General features: G+C 44.6%; 1 protein-coding gene across 9 annotated transcripts in view; it reads right to left on the bottom strand.

The window, feature by feature from the left end:
• Window positions 1-17,869, bottom strand: part of LDB1 (LIM domain binding 1) — a 133,828-nt gene that overhangs the window by 12,578 nt on the left and 103,381 nt on the right. For all 9 annotated transcript variants that reach the window (XM_083149632.1, XM_083149630.1, XM_083149631.1 and 6 more), the window contains 4 exons: window positions 5,324-5,426; window positions 2,053-2,097; window positions 1,300-1,375; window positions 572-674 (listed from right to left, as the gene is read on the bottom strand). In XM_083149632.1, the coding sequence (XP_083005758.1) occupies window positions 572-674; window positions 1,300-1,375; window positions 2,053-2,097; window positions 5,324-5,426 (327 nt within the window). The remainder of the gene's footprint in view (window positions 1-571; window positions 675-1,299; window positions 1,376-2,052; window positions 2,098-5,323; window positions 5,427-17,869) is intronic.

Below are 17,869 nucleotides of genomic sequence, written 5' to 3'. Positions count from 1 at the left end.
CAGAGGGATCTCATTGGGCCGATGTGTGTAGAACACTATAACATAACTAAAACACAAGTAAGAGGAGAACAGAGAATCTTTAACAAGCCGCATTTAGTACTAGGGGGAAATTTAATAGGATGAGAGATTTGGTAAGAAATCTCCAGGTTTTTTTAAAGCGGCAATCACTTACACTGCAAAACCAGTGCAGTGTAAATGATTGCCGCTTTAAAAAAAAACTGGAGATATCTTTCCAAATCTCTCACTTTCTGAATCTCTCGTCCTATTACATTTCACCCATAATCTCTGTTATGTGTCGGCAACCAACATCTGTTGGTGCATGCTGGTTCAGATTAATGGCTGGTCTGGAAGATGTATAGGTGAAGCATAGTTATTGTGTGACAATGGGTGAATTATATAGCATCAGAAGAGGATAGTAATCCACTGAAGAAATTAGGGATGGGAAATACACAGAACCCGGCCCCTACCGGACAGCTATCTGCAACAGCCTGAGTTAGGGGCCCAGAGGAAGCCCCGTGACTCCATGACGTTAAGGATTACATGTCGGACCGATCAAAGCTGTAGGACTCACTGTATCTCTTTGGTCCATCCTCCAAGCAGAAGGTTATGGTCAACATGGCGTCATCCTCGAAGAACTCTGTAGTGAAGGCGTCCCACCAGAGATTATCACATTCCTGCAATCAGAAACTCTGGTTACTCACATAGGTCCAAGCCCCAACATTTGGGCACAGGAGATGACCAGGATAAAGCTTTGCATCTGATCTCTCACACCCACCCACTGGCCAACGCACGTTCCGCCACTGGCCAACACAAACGCAGTAATGGGGCACATGGACTACATTCGCCATGGATTGCTATACAGCGAAAATGCAGTGGGCTGCGAGCAAAAAGATGCTGCCCAGAAGGAGAGAATAAAAGGTCTCCTACAAAATGGCCAATTGCAAATGCTGGAACATCGAAGAGTCTTTGCCGCCTGTGCCTATCGGAGTTTGTCTGAGGCTGCCACTAATCTGTGACTGAGACCAGCAGGAAGTTGTCAGCGGCGACCTCAGAGACACCCCCCAAAATGCAGGATGTTTTTCTGACACACCCAGACAATGCCATGTTTCCACCCTCAGATGCTGGCTGCCCAACAGTCACACTGCCGCTGCATTGCGATGCGTTAACAGTTTTTAGTCACTATTTTAACTTGCACGACTGGAACGGTATGCAAGGCATTCATGAGATAATCGCCTGATTTGCATATTCTCTAATCAGCGATCCATGCTGACTATCACCTTATATACAATGGAGACGTACCTCTGTCCAATTTTGCAGACGTTTGTTCAGTTCGAATATTCTGTAGTCTGTCTGGTTCCCATACGGCGTATGTCTCCTGTAATACACACAAACAAGTCCTTTAGAAGAAGAATTTGCTGTAATTCACTTTAAGAAGCACCCAAGGTACAAAATCCAACCGATCAATCCACTATTTGCTATGGTGAGGTATCAGGCATAGTACCTCAATGACTCTAGTGTTCTCTAGACCCTTTTGCATTTATAAATCAGGCTTCTAATGGTTCATGTTACAAAATGGCTGTCTCCAGATTAAATACCGTATAGACCACAAGCTCCATACATGCCCTCCTTGCTACATATAGGTTATAGAAAATAAATAAAAATAAATCAAGGGATCCAGTAACATCTGAGGTCAAACATGATCATAGTCTGAGATCTTTACGACCTAATTATAGCGATTTTCTACTAGTAAACCCGCTCAAAGCAAATGCTTCGAAAGCTAGTCTGCTATCTTGTGATTGCCTCTGTGTTTGTGCATGTGTGAGAGAAAGATGTAGTTTCACTCGCTGCCAACATATGGCAGTGTTTCGGAGACAAACGGACACTAGACTATATATATTTATATTATAGATGATACCATGGTTATTTGCATCACCAGCAAAATGGCTGCTACAACTAAATGCCGGATAGTCTTGCAACTTTATTGTTCCAGAGTACAAGCAAACATTGCGGCAGAACCTCAGCCAAGTATCATTCAATGCTAAATATGCTTACCCTATCCCTGGCTCCAGGTATGTTGGTGGATACATCGGGGTAGGCCTACATAGGAGAAATAAACAAACAATGTTTACAATGATAAAAGTGTGGATCAGTGGTATACCCACACCCTACAATAACGGCAGTAGTTCGATGCAGGTCCCCATTATTAGCCAATGGTCATGTAGACTGAATATTTTATACAAAACTAAACAAACAACAACTTCATCTGAACATTAATTAAATGTGGGGTAAGAAGTTCCTTTTATACAGCGCTGTGGCACTACACTCTACCGGTGGATTATCGCCACGCTAACCTCTACCCTCACATTTTGAGAACTACAGTACACAGAAACTCCCCTTAAAATACTCTGTGCTGCTGGTCATGTTATAATGTTCAGATTGTAGTCACTGGTGACTTATTCTATTACTTGCCCATAAGACAAGAACGTGGTGACTACAGTTTAATGCCAAACAATGCAAATTCATGCAGTTGGGTCTCAAAAACCCAAAAGCTAAATATAATATAAATGGCACTACAATGGAAACAGAGGAAGAGAGGGATCTAGGTGTCACTATTTCAGGGGACTTAAAGGCAGGTAGGCAATGTATCAAGCAATGGAGAAGGCAAATCAGATGCTTGGTTGCATAGGGAGAGGTATCAGCAGTAGAAAGAAAGAAGTAATAATGCCACTGTATAGGTCATTGGTACGACCTCACCTAGAGTATTGTGTTCAGTTCTGGAGGCCATATCTCCAGAATGATATAAATACATTAGAGACTGTACAAAGAAGGGCAACTAAAATGGTGCATGGCCTACATCACAAAACATACCAGGAAAGACTAAAAGATCTTAATAGGTATAGTTTAGAGCAGAGAAGGCAAAGTACAGAAGGGAAACATTCCTCCAAGGAAAAGAAGTACCAGAACCATCACATTTTAGGTTTCTATGTCAGTTTTGAAGGGTGTATAAAACAGATCACTATAATCAAAACCATCTGAAATATATTGTAATATTGCAAAATAAAAAGTCTACACTCTGACAGAACTGGTGGACTGTAATCGGGTTGACTATGGTGGACACCTGCGTGGCATCTGCTGGTCTCCTCATTTTCCTAAAGGTGCTCTGAAATGTCCGATGGAAAACGCAACTGACTTATGACTAAGTCGCCGCCCTGATTGTGTTTTTATGGGTATGGTGCTAGACTGCAAGCACCACTTGGAACAAGGACGGAAGCGGCTTACCAGCAGTCTATTACTGTACAGAACTGCCAGCAGGTCGGTGCGAGACAACGGACAATGGGGCAAATGTATACAGCCTGGTAAAGTAATAAAGTGGTGATAAAGCAGAATGTGATAAGACACCAGCCAATCAGCTCCTGCCATTTTTTCAAACACAGACGATTGGCCGGTGCGTTAGAACCTTCCACTTTACGAGACTTAATACAAAACTTTCTGAAGAACATGAGCGATTATGCCAATCACGATCAGTTGGGGATACTACTCTGTATATACTAAAGGAAAAGTTGAAGGATATAGTAAGTTTTTAGGCGAAGGACATCCACCTTACACCTCTGTATCCATTACTAGAAGGGAAACCTAATACCCTCTCTGAATACAGAGCTCGGGAATAGGCAGATTTTACAGTAATAAACTACATTTATTAGTGAACCGGGAAAATAGACGTTCCTCCTAGCTACAGTTAATCCAACTGTTTAAAAAATCCTACAGATACCTGCCAAAGCTATGGCAAATGCCATGGGTAGAATCACTGCTAAGCCTATCCACAGAAGAGGCCAAGTTAAAGTAGACCTGGTAGTCTGGCCACAGTGATGAATGGAGTATCACTGGGTATGCGGGCCGATGTTGACACCACACTGGCCAATCGTCTATACCAACACGCCCAATAATCACACAAAGGAAGGACATTCAGGCCGATAGCACTTATGGGCTTATTTACCAAGATGGGAGTTCTCTTTCAGATGGGATGTTGCTTTGGGCAACCAATCAGATTATGGGCCTTATTCTAGTTAATTCTGACAAAATCCTTCTTAGATGGACAAAACCATGAGCAATGCAGGTGGGGCAGATGTTACATATGAAGATCCTGAGAACATTTGCTCTATACCAGGGGTGGCCAACCGGTCAGAGGTAAAGAGCCGAAAAATATCGGTAGTCAAGCTAAAGAGCCGACATTATGCGTGCGCCGAAGGCGCATGCGCCAAAAAAAGGGGCATAGTCTATTTTGACCCCTTGGATGGGTGTGATACAAATATGCCTCCAATAGTGCAGTGCCATATATACATATGCCCTCAATAGTGCCAGATACACATATGCCCCCCACCGTGCCAGGTATGCACCACACGGTGCCGGGTATGCCCCCATAGTGCCAAAAAGCTGCTATGCCCCCACAGTGCCACAAACTGCTATGCCCCCACAGTGCCACAAACTGCTATGCCCCCACAGTGCCACAAACTGCTATGCCCCCACAGTGCCACAAACTGCTATGCCCCCACAGTGCAAATTTCCCAGCAGCAGCACTCACCATTATTGCTGCTGCTGCCAGGCAGAGAGAGGACAGTCTGGTGTCCCCCTGAAGTCCTCCTGTCATGTCACTGATGGAAGGAGAGCACAGCACACCGCGCGTCTCCTTCCCTCTCATTTCCCTGAGACTGGGCCGCCCACCAATCAAAGCTCGCTGGCCGGCTCCTGATTGGCTGCTGGCCCACGAGCTCTAATTGGCGGACGGCCCAGTCACAAGGATGCACAGTAAGGGGTAGGAGAGATGCGCGATGCATGCTCTCCTCCCCTCAGAAGGAGAAGGGATTCAGGGAACCGGCAGCAGGGGGGACTGGGACAGACGGTGGGCGGCGGGCAGCAGTGGGAGCAGGAGCCGCACTTTACAAGGGGAAGAGCCGCATGAGGCTCAAGAGCCACAGGTTGGCCACCACTGCTCTATACCATAACCTCTGCTCCTACCTCTAATCTCTCTTCACATCTCCATCGTTTCATATGTAGCAAGTTGAAACAGATCATTTTGCTTTCACTTTCTGTTAAGGAGTCATTTGGTCAGTGGAGTGGCCATATATATTATTTTCAGTTCTAAACCCCTGGATAGAAATCATTGTATGCGAATACCAGTATGTGTTAACACGCAGATCAGGAAAGATCTTCCAATACAAAATAATATTCTAATTACAAAATATGTTTAACGTTAAACCGCTCCATAGGAGACTGACCACCTTTCTGAGCGGGACTGAACATGACACGAACACGGATAAGTACATACCCCACATCCCGATCCAGCATCGTGCCTGGGTGGAAGGGGGGGAAGGCGTTGCCGTTGGGGGGCTCCTTTGGCGAGTACAGCTTGAATGACTTGGAGGAACACCCTGTTTGAAAAAAGAAAGGGAAGCGTTATTCAAGAGGAAGCAATAAACCGGCATTGATATTACACAAGTAATGTTACTATAGTGGCCACATCCTATATAGAATAACTGTACAAAGCAAATAGACTGGAGGACATCATTGATCAATACTTCCTCTGAGTTATAAAGAATAATATACGACAATCTGTTACCAGATATCAGACTTCTGTGAATGATACAACAATCTTTGTGTGGTCATCCTGGCCTAACTTAATGCACTGTATTCTATACACAGAACATTAAACATACCAGGAAGGTTGGCTGGTTTAAACCAAATGGTTTATTAAAAAAAATAATAATAATTATAATAATTTGTATATGTTGTGACTACAGGCACAGACACAGACATATATATCCTATCATAAGGGAATCCCTGATGTTATTCCACATTTTGTTGCTTGTGGTCTTTATCCAAGTAAGCTAAACCAGTAACTCTCTCTCACACACACACACACACACACACACACACACCATAGATATAGGGTGGCGATTCAGATGAGAGGTGCTAAGTCTGCCTAGAATCAAGCTTCCCCCCCCAACATTTGTCAATCATAATGTATTAACCATTATTGAACAACCTTTGACTGCTGAAACATCTCCAGCTAATGTACAAAGAAAAAGTTTATTTTATTAAAAAGTTAGTGCAAAGAAAATTGGTTAAAACCCCAAAAATAAAATAAGAAAAACGGTTCAAAACAAAAAAGTGTTTTTCTAAAAAAAAAACTTTTTTTTCCCCCCAACCCTGAATCATACTAATGTCAATAATAGCTTTGCCTAATTATGGTCAGAGGAGGATGGAACAAGCCAGTGGGATCGGCTTAGCTGGCTGCTCACCCTATACTACGTTCTGGGGGAATCCCCAAACAGCGAGGCTTGTGGCTTATGCAGGGAGCCAGTGGCATTTAGCCACGAGCCTTGCTGTTTTAGCGGCTGCACACACCGTTTACCCATCGCTGCAAAAACCTAGGGACGTGGAAACGGCGTGTGCAGGGGGTCAGTTGAAGAATAACTGTGTAAGTTGTGACAGCGAGCAGTCAGCACTGCTATCTGCCACAGCCAGCAAAAAACATTGAATATACCCCTATGACGTATACCCCTGGCTGGTACTCTCAAAATTCAGGTAAGGGGAGACCCCGATAAAAGGGCAAGTAATGTAATCACATATGCACAGCAAAGGGCATATTAATACAATGAAGGGGAAGGTTGTCTGCACTGTTTGATTGCACGTATCAACAATAAATACAGTACTCCAACAGTGCAGCCCTATGCCTTAATGCCAGGAGGGGGTCCCCGGTACTCTGCTACCACTTAAGCCGATTCCTGGAGGAACTTATCAAGAGAGTGTTTTAAACCCCAACCCTTACACTTTAACCACCAATAAAAAGAAGAAAAAAAATATATTTAAAATTAGATTACTGTTCCATTAAACCATGATTGGGATTGTGTAAATATTGCAACATTCTACTTATACTGGAGGATACCGGATGATATGCTCTCTCCATTCATGCAGGCCAGGAAATAAGACGATAATTGGAGAGAGACAGTGGCTCGAACACAGCAAAGTATTAATACAATTATAAAGTACATTTGCCTTACAAAAAGGAGGAGAGAAATGCCCCAAAAAGGAACAGATCTGCAGAGGTTCCCCCGCCTCCCCCACCCAGCAAGGTGACCGGCATCCTTTGTTCTATGGCGGGGGAAGCATGTAGGGACACAAGTCCTCCTGTGCCTTTTGTCTCTGCTCAGAATGCTAATTGTCGCCCTGCTCGATGAGACTGCGCAGGCCCGCAGCCCCGACAGATACACTCTGCACTCAGTCTGGCTGTCCAGCAGCTATAAGTCAGATGTCAGATTTATGTTATACAAGTATCCAATAATAACGGTTATTACACATACACAACAGTCAGTGGCTAGATCTAATCATTTTGTACTGTAAATGTAAAGTATACAGTCATCAAAATGTAACTTCTCAAAAGCATTGTGTAAAATATAGTACAAACACCACACAATAAATTAAAATAAAAGGACTTTTTTTTTTTTTTGTATACTTTTCAAAAAAAAAAAAAGTATACAAAAAAAAAATGTATCTCTTAGTTTATAGTCTTAAATATTGCAACTAATCACCAGGGGGTCTTATTGTATCTAGATGTGGACAAAGGCTGAAGCAATACCTCGCTTTTATTGTGCGATTTGTACACAGATTTACCTCGATACACGGCAGCACACACATTCTTTGTATCAATATGCTATTTGCTATAGTGCCAAGTAAATTTTACAAAATAGGTGTGAAAATTGCCAAGCAAACATTTTTATTCATCGTAATGACCTGTAATGTTACCTTACTGTATATAGGAAATATAATTATTTTTTTTAAACACAACATTTTTTATTTGAATTTATATAACAAATGTGAGCGACGCTGGGATTTTAAGCAGATATTTTGCATACCGCTCGCAGAGATGTTGGCACTCAAAGGGGTAAGCAAAGTGCACAATTGTATTGGACATTATATAATAACGGTCAGTATGGTTGCGTGACAGCATGCCAGGTCCAATAATCCAGAAGTCAGGAGGGGCCCAGCCGCTCCCCGGCGCGCACACTGGCCAGAGGGGCCCAGCCGCTCCCCGGCGCGCACACCGGCCAGAGGAGACCAGCCGCTCCTCGGCGCACACACCGGCCAGAGGAGACCAGCCGCTCCTCGGTGCACACACCGGCCAGAGGGGACCAGCCGCTCCTCGGCACACACACCGGCCAGAGGAGACCAGCCACTCCTCGGCGCACACACCGGCCAGAGACAAGCCACTCCTCGGCGCACACACCGGCCAGAGTGGACCAGCCGCTCCTCGGCGCACACACCGGCCAGAGTGTACCAGCCGCTCCTCGGCGCACACACCGGCCAGAGGGGACCAGCCGCTCCTCGGTGCACACCAGCTTATTTAGAAAAGAAAAACAAAACTTCCATTGATTTGTGTACAGGTTAGAGAGCACAGGCAGGAAAATGAGGCCTTCCACATGTGTTACATACCTGCCAACACTGACAGGTACAATGTCATCTGGACAGACAGCTCACATACAGCAAATAAGTGTTACCAGGAATGGGCCATAGGGTCGACAATAATAAGGTCAACAGGGTGAAAGGGTCCATACAAGCAATAGGTTGACATAGAAAATGTCGACATTAGTTTTTTACTATGTTGTGTATGTCGACATAGGACGACATGGACATCATATAAGTGTACTGTGTCCCCACGCATGGCTCGCCACGCTTCAGGCACTATTATAATCTCACTTTATGCCCACTTAAATGGTATGGGGAAAAAAAAAAAAGATTTTTCATGTCAACCTTTCCCATGTCCACCTATTGAACATGTCGACCTAAGGTATATCAACCTATGGCCTGTCGGCCAATAGTGGTCAACCTTATTACTGCCTGCATCCTGGTTCTGGATAATTGTATTCCCTCGGTTTAGAACCAGATGTTAAATACAGAAGGTAGATCTGTACGGTAATGTACAGACTGTGTATGAATCTCAACAATAGCCACTGAACCAGAAGTTACTCAATACATGCTGCCATATATCTGGGAAAGACTGTCTCACATTGATCTGCAGATTCCATCCAATAAAACACCTCGTTTAAAAGCAATGGATGTAATATTCTGGACATATTAATGCAAAAAAACTTATTTAATCCGGTATTTCTATGTAGACTATAGAACTACTGTAAAGTGTTATTAGCAAGACTCCCACAAATGTAGTATTGGTTCCTCATACTTACAGGCAAGTTAAACTCACCTATCCTTTGTAAATAGCAGCACGGTTGGTGTAATGGTTAGCATTACTGCCTAACAACACTGAGGTCCCAGGATTGATTCCCACCAAGACCCCAACGGTGTATGCTCTGCCCTGATCTGCATGGGTTTCCTCTAGGTGTTTCAACTCCGATCCCATGGTAAGATTTTTATTAAACCATATGGGCCCTTATTCTAGTTGACTCGGACGGATGCGTATTTTATGACGGCCACCGAGTGTTCTTAGCCCCGCCTACCGTACGGATCGCTCACACCGTCCGAATGTGGTAAGATACCGAGCGAACGGACCGCGAGTGGATGTTTCATGTGAACTCCTCCCCCATCTGTGGGAACCTCCACCATCCTCCGATGGTCGCAGACAGCTCCGAGTGCTCCAGACCACTCGGACATTTCTCCGTGCGAAAGCAGGCATATGGGCGGGCAGCTGGCATCCGGCTTTGTCAGCTGTCCGCCCCCACACGTGCGTCACGGCCGGATTACCATACGTACGCCCAGCGTTTTAATGTTAACGCCCATGAAACGCGAGGCGTACGCATATAATAATGAGCCCAAAAAGCCCTTCACGCCCCTCTCCACCCCCTGCTCGGATTGTTCCGACTGATCATTTTCTGTATGGAATTCACGCCGTATTCGGACATGCGCAGCGTTCGCACATGCGCAGAAACGCCTCTGCACATGCGCAAACACAATACATCGGCCGCCTGACTGGAATAACTGGAATTATTCCATCGCATACTGACCGTCTTCTGTACACGTGATGGGTGTGAAATGTTAATCGCACCTGCTCACACTACGTCGCTGGTATGTACAATGGAAAACTATGGTCCCCGATGTCCCGCTCCAGCCTTAATCACCAACAGAGTCAGATAGTAAGAAACGTAACTATGCAGCAGTCGTTCTGTTCCCAGAATCTCCAAGCTGCCATCAGCTTCCAAAAGGTGTGATTGGTCGCACTAAAAGATCCAGCACCGCTCTACAGTACACAAAATAAGTCCCGTTCTGACTGTACGGGAGATTACGTCTCACTCGGTTTAAACCAATAGATTCAGACATGATTGTAGGGCTGCGAATTGGCAGTCAAGCCGATTATCGGTCAGCTGCGAATGCACTCTAATTATATATATATATATATATATATATATATATATATATATATATATATATATATATATATATATATATATATATATATATATATATATATATATACACACACACACACACACACACACACACACACATATATATATTATTTTTTTTTAAATAGCCGGCTGTTCGCAAGCAAGACTGCCACCAAACGTGTGTGGTAACTGCTGTTTCCTGGAAAACACAGGCGTGCCCAGGTGTTTTCAGGGAGGGTCTGCAACGTCAGCTTTGGCCCCGATCAGCCTGATTCTATCGCAATGGCTGAGTAAGTCCCGGGTTACGCACAGACTGCACACGCTCGGAGAATCATTCCAGGGTGGCTGGTAACGTATGGGAGAAAATAAAATCGTCCATTTGCTCTCAAATGCCGGAAAACGCACATAAAAGGATTGTCCGGATAAACTGGTAAATGTCAAACAAATTTATTCAAACTACCTGAATGACCATTTTGGTCTGTTTTCCACGGTTTTGGAGAAAACACTCAGTTATTTGCCCCCATAAAACACCAGATTTTTGTCCCAACCAGAAAGGACAGAATCTTAAGCTGGCCATACATCTACAGATGTCAGATCTGGCTGGTTGGAACAAAAACCTGGTTACGGATGAGATCAAATGACCGTTCACTATTTGCTTGGAAATGCTGGAAAACTGAAAAACTGACATTCAGATACTACTAGGTTTTTGTTCCAACCAGCCAGATCTGACAAAAAAATCTGTAGGTGTATGGTCACCTTAACAGTGTGTATCCAACTTAACAGTACAGGTTATAAGGATAGCATAGGTGGCTTAGGGGCATATTTATTACGTTTGGCGAAGTGATAAAATGTCTGGTTTTTATCACCGGCCAATCAGCTCCCAACTGAAGTTACAGGCTTGGTTTGAAAAATGACAGGTAGGAGCTGATTGGCCGGTGATAAAAAACAGACACTAACACTTCACCGAGCTTAAAAAAAATAAATAGATACTGTACCTGCCAAAAAGGTACAGTTGGAGGGTACGGATTATGCCATCTGTGCACAAGCACGGATATTCTTAAAACGTGGACTGTGTCAGAGCCCTTGAGTACCAAGTTTGGGAGCACTCTGACATAAACAATGTAAGGACATGTACCCCTCCTATAGACAAAAAGTATCATTCTTGCTTTATCATTTCTACCAGCAAATTAACAGCCACTGAGAGAATACACTTGTGAAGTCTACATAAAGCACAAGGTCCTAGATGAACGCACAGAGGGGGTAACATTAAACTACGGCGACAAATTCAGCACACAAACAAGAACAAGAGACTAAAACCTTAAAAGTAGTGACCTGTGCGACATATGAGAAAAGAAATGGAATATTTCTGAATTTCTTTTCAAAGCTATACATATGTTAAAAATGTTGTGTGTGTGTTATGGACAGGAAGTGTGTGGTGCACCACAAAATAAGTCCCCATCTCCCCCTTCGCTATCACAGCTGTCTCTTCACACACGTTTCTATTTATTTTCGATTGAAACAGACCACAGTTGATGTTACACAGGGACATAGACACAAACTGGGATCTGTCAGACATAAAAATACATTAATTAAAAAAACAACAATGAAATATTCAAGTCTCTCAGAGACATATCTTCTAACCTACTTGTTGCGCGGCTGCTAAATACTTCTAAGAATTGTTCATAGTTTACTCCGTGGGATTATTCTCAACAGGTCATGTTTTCTGGATTTCTTTAATCACGTACAGATAATTTAACCTATATGTCTAGGTCAGTAAAAAAAAAACAATGACCTGTTACAGGTACCTTAAAAGGGCCTAGTTTACAAATTTACAAAATCCATACGCACTTCTTTTGTGACACCTCTACCAACTTCTTATTCTGCAAGAACACTTCCACAATGTATGCCAGAGGTTTCCAAATCTTCAGAGTTACTACTTAAATCACCTGTTGCTAAGCATGGATATACTTAAATCCAGGGACAGTTGTTAGCATTACCGGCTCACAGCGCTGAGGTCATGGGTTCCATTCCCACCATGGCTCCAACTGTGCGGAGTTTGTATATTCTCCCCGTGCTTGCGTGGGTTTCCTCCGGGTACTCCGGTTTCCTCCCACAATCCAAACATATACTGGTAGGCTAATTGGCTCCCAACAAAATGACTTCTAGATGTCGGAGTGTGCGCTTGTACATGTGGTAGGGAACATAGATTGTAAGCTCCACTGGGGCAGGGACTGACGTGAATGTTCAAATATTCTCTGTACAGCGCTGCGGAATATGTGTGCGCTATATAAGAAACTGGCAATAAATATGTCATGCAGTACGAGATGCCGATTGTGCCGCCAGGCCCAATGTAACTCTGCTGACACTGGGCGTAAATGCATCTTCACCAGGACACTGTGCGGATTAATGTTATATAGGACACTTGTATATGGTGGATTCAGTAAGGAATCCCGGCGGTCGGGATCCCGGCGTTCAGAATCCCGACAGCCAAAATGCCGACAAGGGGGGGGACGTGGATTGCCCCCCCTTGCGGGCTCGCTGCGCTCGCCACGCAGCGGGCCCGGTGCCTCGCTACGCTAGGCACGCTATTTTATTCTCCCTCCAGGGGTGTCGTGGACACCCCAGGAGGGAGAAAGTGTCGGCATTTCGGCGGTCGGGATTCCGGCTTCGGGATTCTGAACGCCGGGATCCCGACCGCCGGGATCTTAACTGCATCCCGTATATGGTGTGTCAGAGTCTGTATACGGAACAGAACAGAACTTGAACTTAGAAAATGCTGTGGAAGCTACAATGTAGCACTTTGCGTACAGATTCAGAGACTCAGTGGCACACAGATAAACGTGTGTCTCCTTGTGCATCCTGGTCACATTGCTTTTGCGACTAAGAAGTATTTTCCGTCTCAACGCTAGCGGCTCAGCATGCCAATGACGGCTGTTTGGCAAAATGACACATCTGCATTTGAAAAATTAATGTAGTAAGGACTTCATTTTTTTTTTAACGATCAGCCTTCTTTAAAGCTTGCAGGAGAGCAGGTAGGGTACCATCGATCTGGTGAACTACAAATTCCATCACAACATTTATCCGTATGAACGATCCTTCTTGCCAATAATGTAAACAAAGTCCAGGGCACTGAGGCGAAGTACCAGCAGTGACCACCAGAGGCCACTAGACAGACCAAATTACTCCTTTATATGCTAAAAGAGGTCATCACAAAAAGTGAAAGCAATTTTTGCAGGGATGCTGATCTTTTTAAAACTTGCTGGATATTTGGAGAGGGAGCTGTGAAGATAGATTGGAGGTAGGAGCAGATAGTGACTGGGGTGGGGTGGAGAGATTTTGGGCTAAAAACTGTCACATATCAAAGTGAATGTGAAAACCATCACAGATCAAAGGGTGGTGCGATGGATTGTGTTCACATCGTGAGGAATATCCGTAAGATATGCGGTCCCGTGGGTCGAGAGGCTGATCTTCAGATCATACGTGCTGCACATATGATCCGTTGGCTTTCCTTGTGATTTTAGGAAGATTGTCTCTTTGTGACCTGTATATGATCAGATTTATGGCCACCTCTAGCATTTCCTCACTCCCAGCTCCTGAAATCAGTCAGATCGGAGGACACTTCAGATGCCCCTTCTAGCGGGTAATGTTTGGAACAGATGGGAGTGATTCTGCTGCCAGCAGTGTGGATGAGAGTGCAGCTGTCATTAATGGAAAGATGGGCAGTCTGAAAATAAACGTGATGAGAAGACGCCGGTGTCCGCGGGAGAAAAGGGGTCATTACCGTAGCACAGAAAAGGGTAAGCCTCAGCGTTCAGCCCAAATAAACCTACCTAGGCCAAATCCAGGGGCGGAGCTACCTTTGGTGCAGCAGGTGCAGTGCTGGTGGGGTGGCGGGGTCCAAATTATATTTTTTACACCTGCTCTTATCAGCTAAAAGTTCCGCCACTGACCATACCGCTCAATCGGTGCAAGGCATGAGATCAGGGGTGAAAAGGACCCATTTATAGGGGCCATTTATGATACACGATGCTCCAGCCAATCAGGTCGCCTGTGTCACGGGTTTCAAAAAAAGGACAGTTGGGAGCAGATATATTTTAGACTTTGCAACACCCTAAACTGTACACTGGAAACAGCCTCATATGGCCAAAATAATAAAAGGTAAAAAAGAAATTACAGAAGGGGCCGCGGTAATACAACGTGTTAGGAGCCTCCAGCTTATATGACCTAATTATTATGCAATGAGTAGGTAGGACAGACGCACGATCCCAGGCTACAAACAGCTCACAGAACCAAGGATTAAGCACTGCTCCTACAGATTACCCAGATGTCAGATGTAACTGGGACATCAGCACCTATTGCTCGTCACAGGGAAGTTACTATACGGCTCTGTAGCTATCTGGTCTCCTTCTGCACATAACAGGGTCAGTGTCAAATTAGAGACCGCAGGTGACAGAGGTTGTGAAGTTACTTCATTTTCAGTTCCGTATTCACATAAATAGCAGCAGGTTCTCACAGATGAATTGGGCAGCACAGACGGTGTAATGGTTAGCGTTACTGCCTCACAGCGCTGAGGTCATTCCCACCCTGGCCCTAACTGTGTGGAGTTTGTACATTCTCCCTGTGCTTGCGTGGGTTTCCTCCGGGTGCTCCGGTTTCCTCCCACAATCCAAACATACTGTCCGGATAATTGGCAACCCTAGCACGAGTGGGTGTGTAACACATGTGTGGAAGGGAACATAGATTGTAAACTCTACTGGTGCAGGGACTGGTGTGTATGTATGTATGTACAAACATGGAAAGTTATTAATGTACTTGGCCACTTGTGTTCTTGGTATGGGACACCCCAAATCTACTAGTAAACTAATGACAGCATTTAGAACAACAGTTCCCAAACTTGGTGCTCAACCCTAATACCCCATTCACACCAACCCTTTTTTTCCTGGGTTGGAACAGGGAACAATCCAGGTGTGGTAATGGAGTGAAAGATCCTAGGCAAAATCCCGGGAGCAATGCCCCCAGCATTTCAACCCTGCTAGCTACCAGGTGTGCTCCCAGGATCTTCCACGGGCATGGTGCGGTGTGAACGGGTAACAGAGTTGAGCGACCCGGGTCCCATTCAAAGTATGAAGGAGGCAATGCTGTCAGCTCCAAGTGCTGCCATGCATCGCTCCGCCCGGGTGTGATGTCACCGTCCCGGTAATAAGCTGGGTCACACGTGGAGCTTGCAGACCGCAAATGCCGGGGACGCTCCTGTAATGGAGCCGTATCCTAATCCTGGCATTTGTGGTGTTAAAGGGTTGTGACAGGGCTGATTTTAGGGATATCCATGCAAAAGTGGCTTATGGGTTGGTGCTTCCTTCCACTCTGGCTACCGATCCCTACTGTATAACTTTTTGTCAATATTCTGACCCTAGCCTCCCCCTCATTTTATGCTGAACACAGTATACTGGGATAAACGCCAGGGTACGAAGAATCCAAGATATAAGAGGAACAGAGGAGTTTACAGGGTCACACTTCCAGGGGACATCAATAAACCAATTGTCCAAAAAGTAATTTTGCTGGGTCCTACACACGTAGACATACAGTTTACAAAATAAAAATCAAGCACCCTATTGGATCGGTTACCGATCCCCCTGCTTGTTCGGATTGCACAGATTCCATAAATGTACATATGAAATGGTGGCTCTATGACATTAGGGCTCCGTCCCAGATGCAGCATTTAAGATTGGGTGCTTATGCAGTAACCATTGGAGAGAGATAAAGTACCAATCAGCTCCTTTCGTTTTTCAAACACAGCCTGTAACATGGCAATAAGTAGTTGATTGACTGGTACGTTAAATACATGGCTTATAGACCCTAAAGACTAATTTTTCTTATAGACTTAATAATGGTCAATAAAATAAAACAAAAACACCCCCAAACCGTCATGTAGCATGTAAACACTCACTACCGGAAACCCGGATCCTGTATTTACACACACTGCATAAATTATGTATACACACCTCGCAGATCTTTGAGTGTCTAAAGCAATTTCCAGCTAAAACATAAATGCAAATGCAATATACAACATCCCCCTCCACCGGAGTAACAAGACCGGGACCCCCCGCTGCTATCGCAGCCACAGACGTCTGCATTATAGGCAGGTGCTGGCCAACGGAAGCAGAACTACTACAGTGTTCTACCGGCACCCAATCAAGTTTTCCTTCTGCTTTATTTTCAAGGTATGGAAACTTTCCCCCAAAGTAATCAACTGAAATAACTACAAGGTGTAATGTTGAACGCAAGGGCACGCAATTGTGTGTACAAGACTGTGATCTGAACCTTGGAGAGTGACAAAGTAGAGAGAGATAAAATACCAGCCGAACAGCCCCTAACTACCACACTAATGTCTGCAATGACAGTTAGGAACCCATAGACGGGTAGGTTCTCTTGCTATCTCCACAGCTTAGTACATCTGTCCCTATATTCATGTACAGTTTCTTATATAGCACAGCATATTCCGTTGCACTTACTTTAATTGGAAACCGTGATCCAACAAACTGGATAGTAAAAAACCGACATAGAGGTAGGAGGGCCCTGCTCGCAAGCTTACAATATCCGTATACGTACACAGTTCTATGTCTGCACCTATCTATACGCTTGTTCCACAGTAGCACTTGTCCCGGCCTTATTCCAGCTTTAAACAGGTCTCATTGTGTACATCTGACGCACTTGTCAACGCACCCCTAGATAGACCAACCGTTACAACCCAGTCGCGCCCCTTTGGCTGAAGATATGACTGAATTGCGCATGACGCTACCTCACCACTGGTTGCAACGCTCAGCTCCGGCGCACAAATCCACACAAGGACTGTCCGTCAAGGAGACTTGTGCGAAGGTCTGGCCTATCCCCCAATAATGCTCTAAAATGTAGAAAAGGTAAACTCTAAATAAGTAACCAAAACTACCAGGTACCTACCCATTTTTATTTGACGTTTACCTAAAATAAAAGTATGACTATAAGCCAGATGCAATAAGCTTCAAACAGTGATAAAATGCAGAGCGATAAACAGCCAGCTCCTAACTGCCATGTCACAGACTGTTTAAAAAGTGTCAGGCAGGAGCTGATAGGTTGGTGGATTATCAGACCCGCAGGCCAGGGTTTGCACCCACAAAGCATACATTTCGGTGAATTCTGTATATCTAGATTATTAAAGTTACCAATTTAATGTAACTATTTAGTCCATTTAACAAACCTGTATGAAACGGTCCGTTCCCTTCCAGAGGGCAGTGGCCAGGACACAGGGTGTAGTCTCCCCCCTATAGGAAAGATTGGCTATACCCGGGACAGAGCGCACTAGCGGCAGTGTGAGTGGAGATAGGAGTCAGATGATGCCTGCACGGTACTGATAACCTATATCAGCAGCATACACTGTGCATGTACAGGCCTCTGTTATAAACAGGTATTTAGCTGGGGTGTAAGAGACTATTTTTATG

This window comes from Crinia signifera, chromosome 6 (genome assembly GCF_055691185.1).
Source record: "Crinia signifera chromosome 6, ASM5569118v1, whole genome shotgun sequence".
NCBI lineage: Eukaryota > Metazoa > Chordata > Amphibia > Anura > Myobatrachidae > Crinia > Crinia signifera.
Note: the sequence above shows the minus strand (reverse complement) of the source record. Positions and strands in the feature narration are given on the sequence as shown.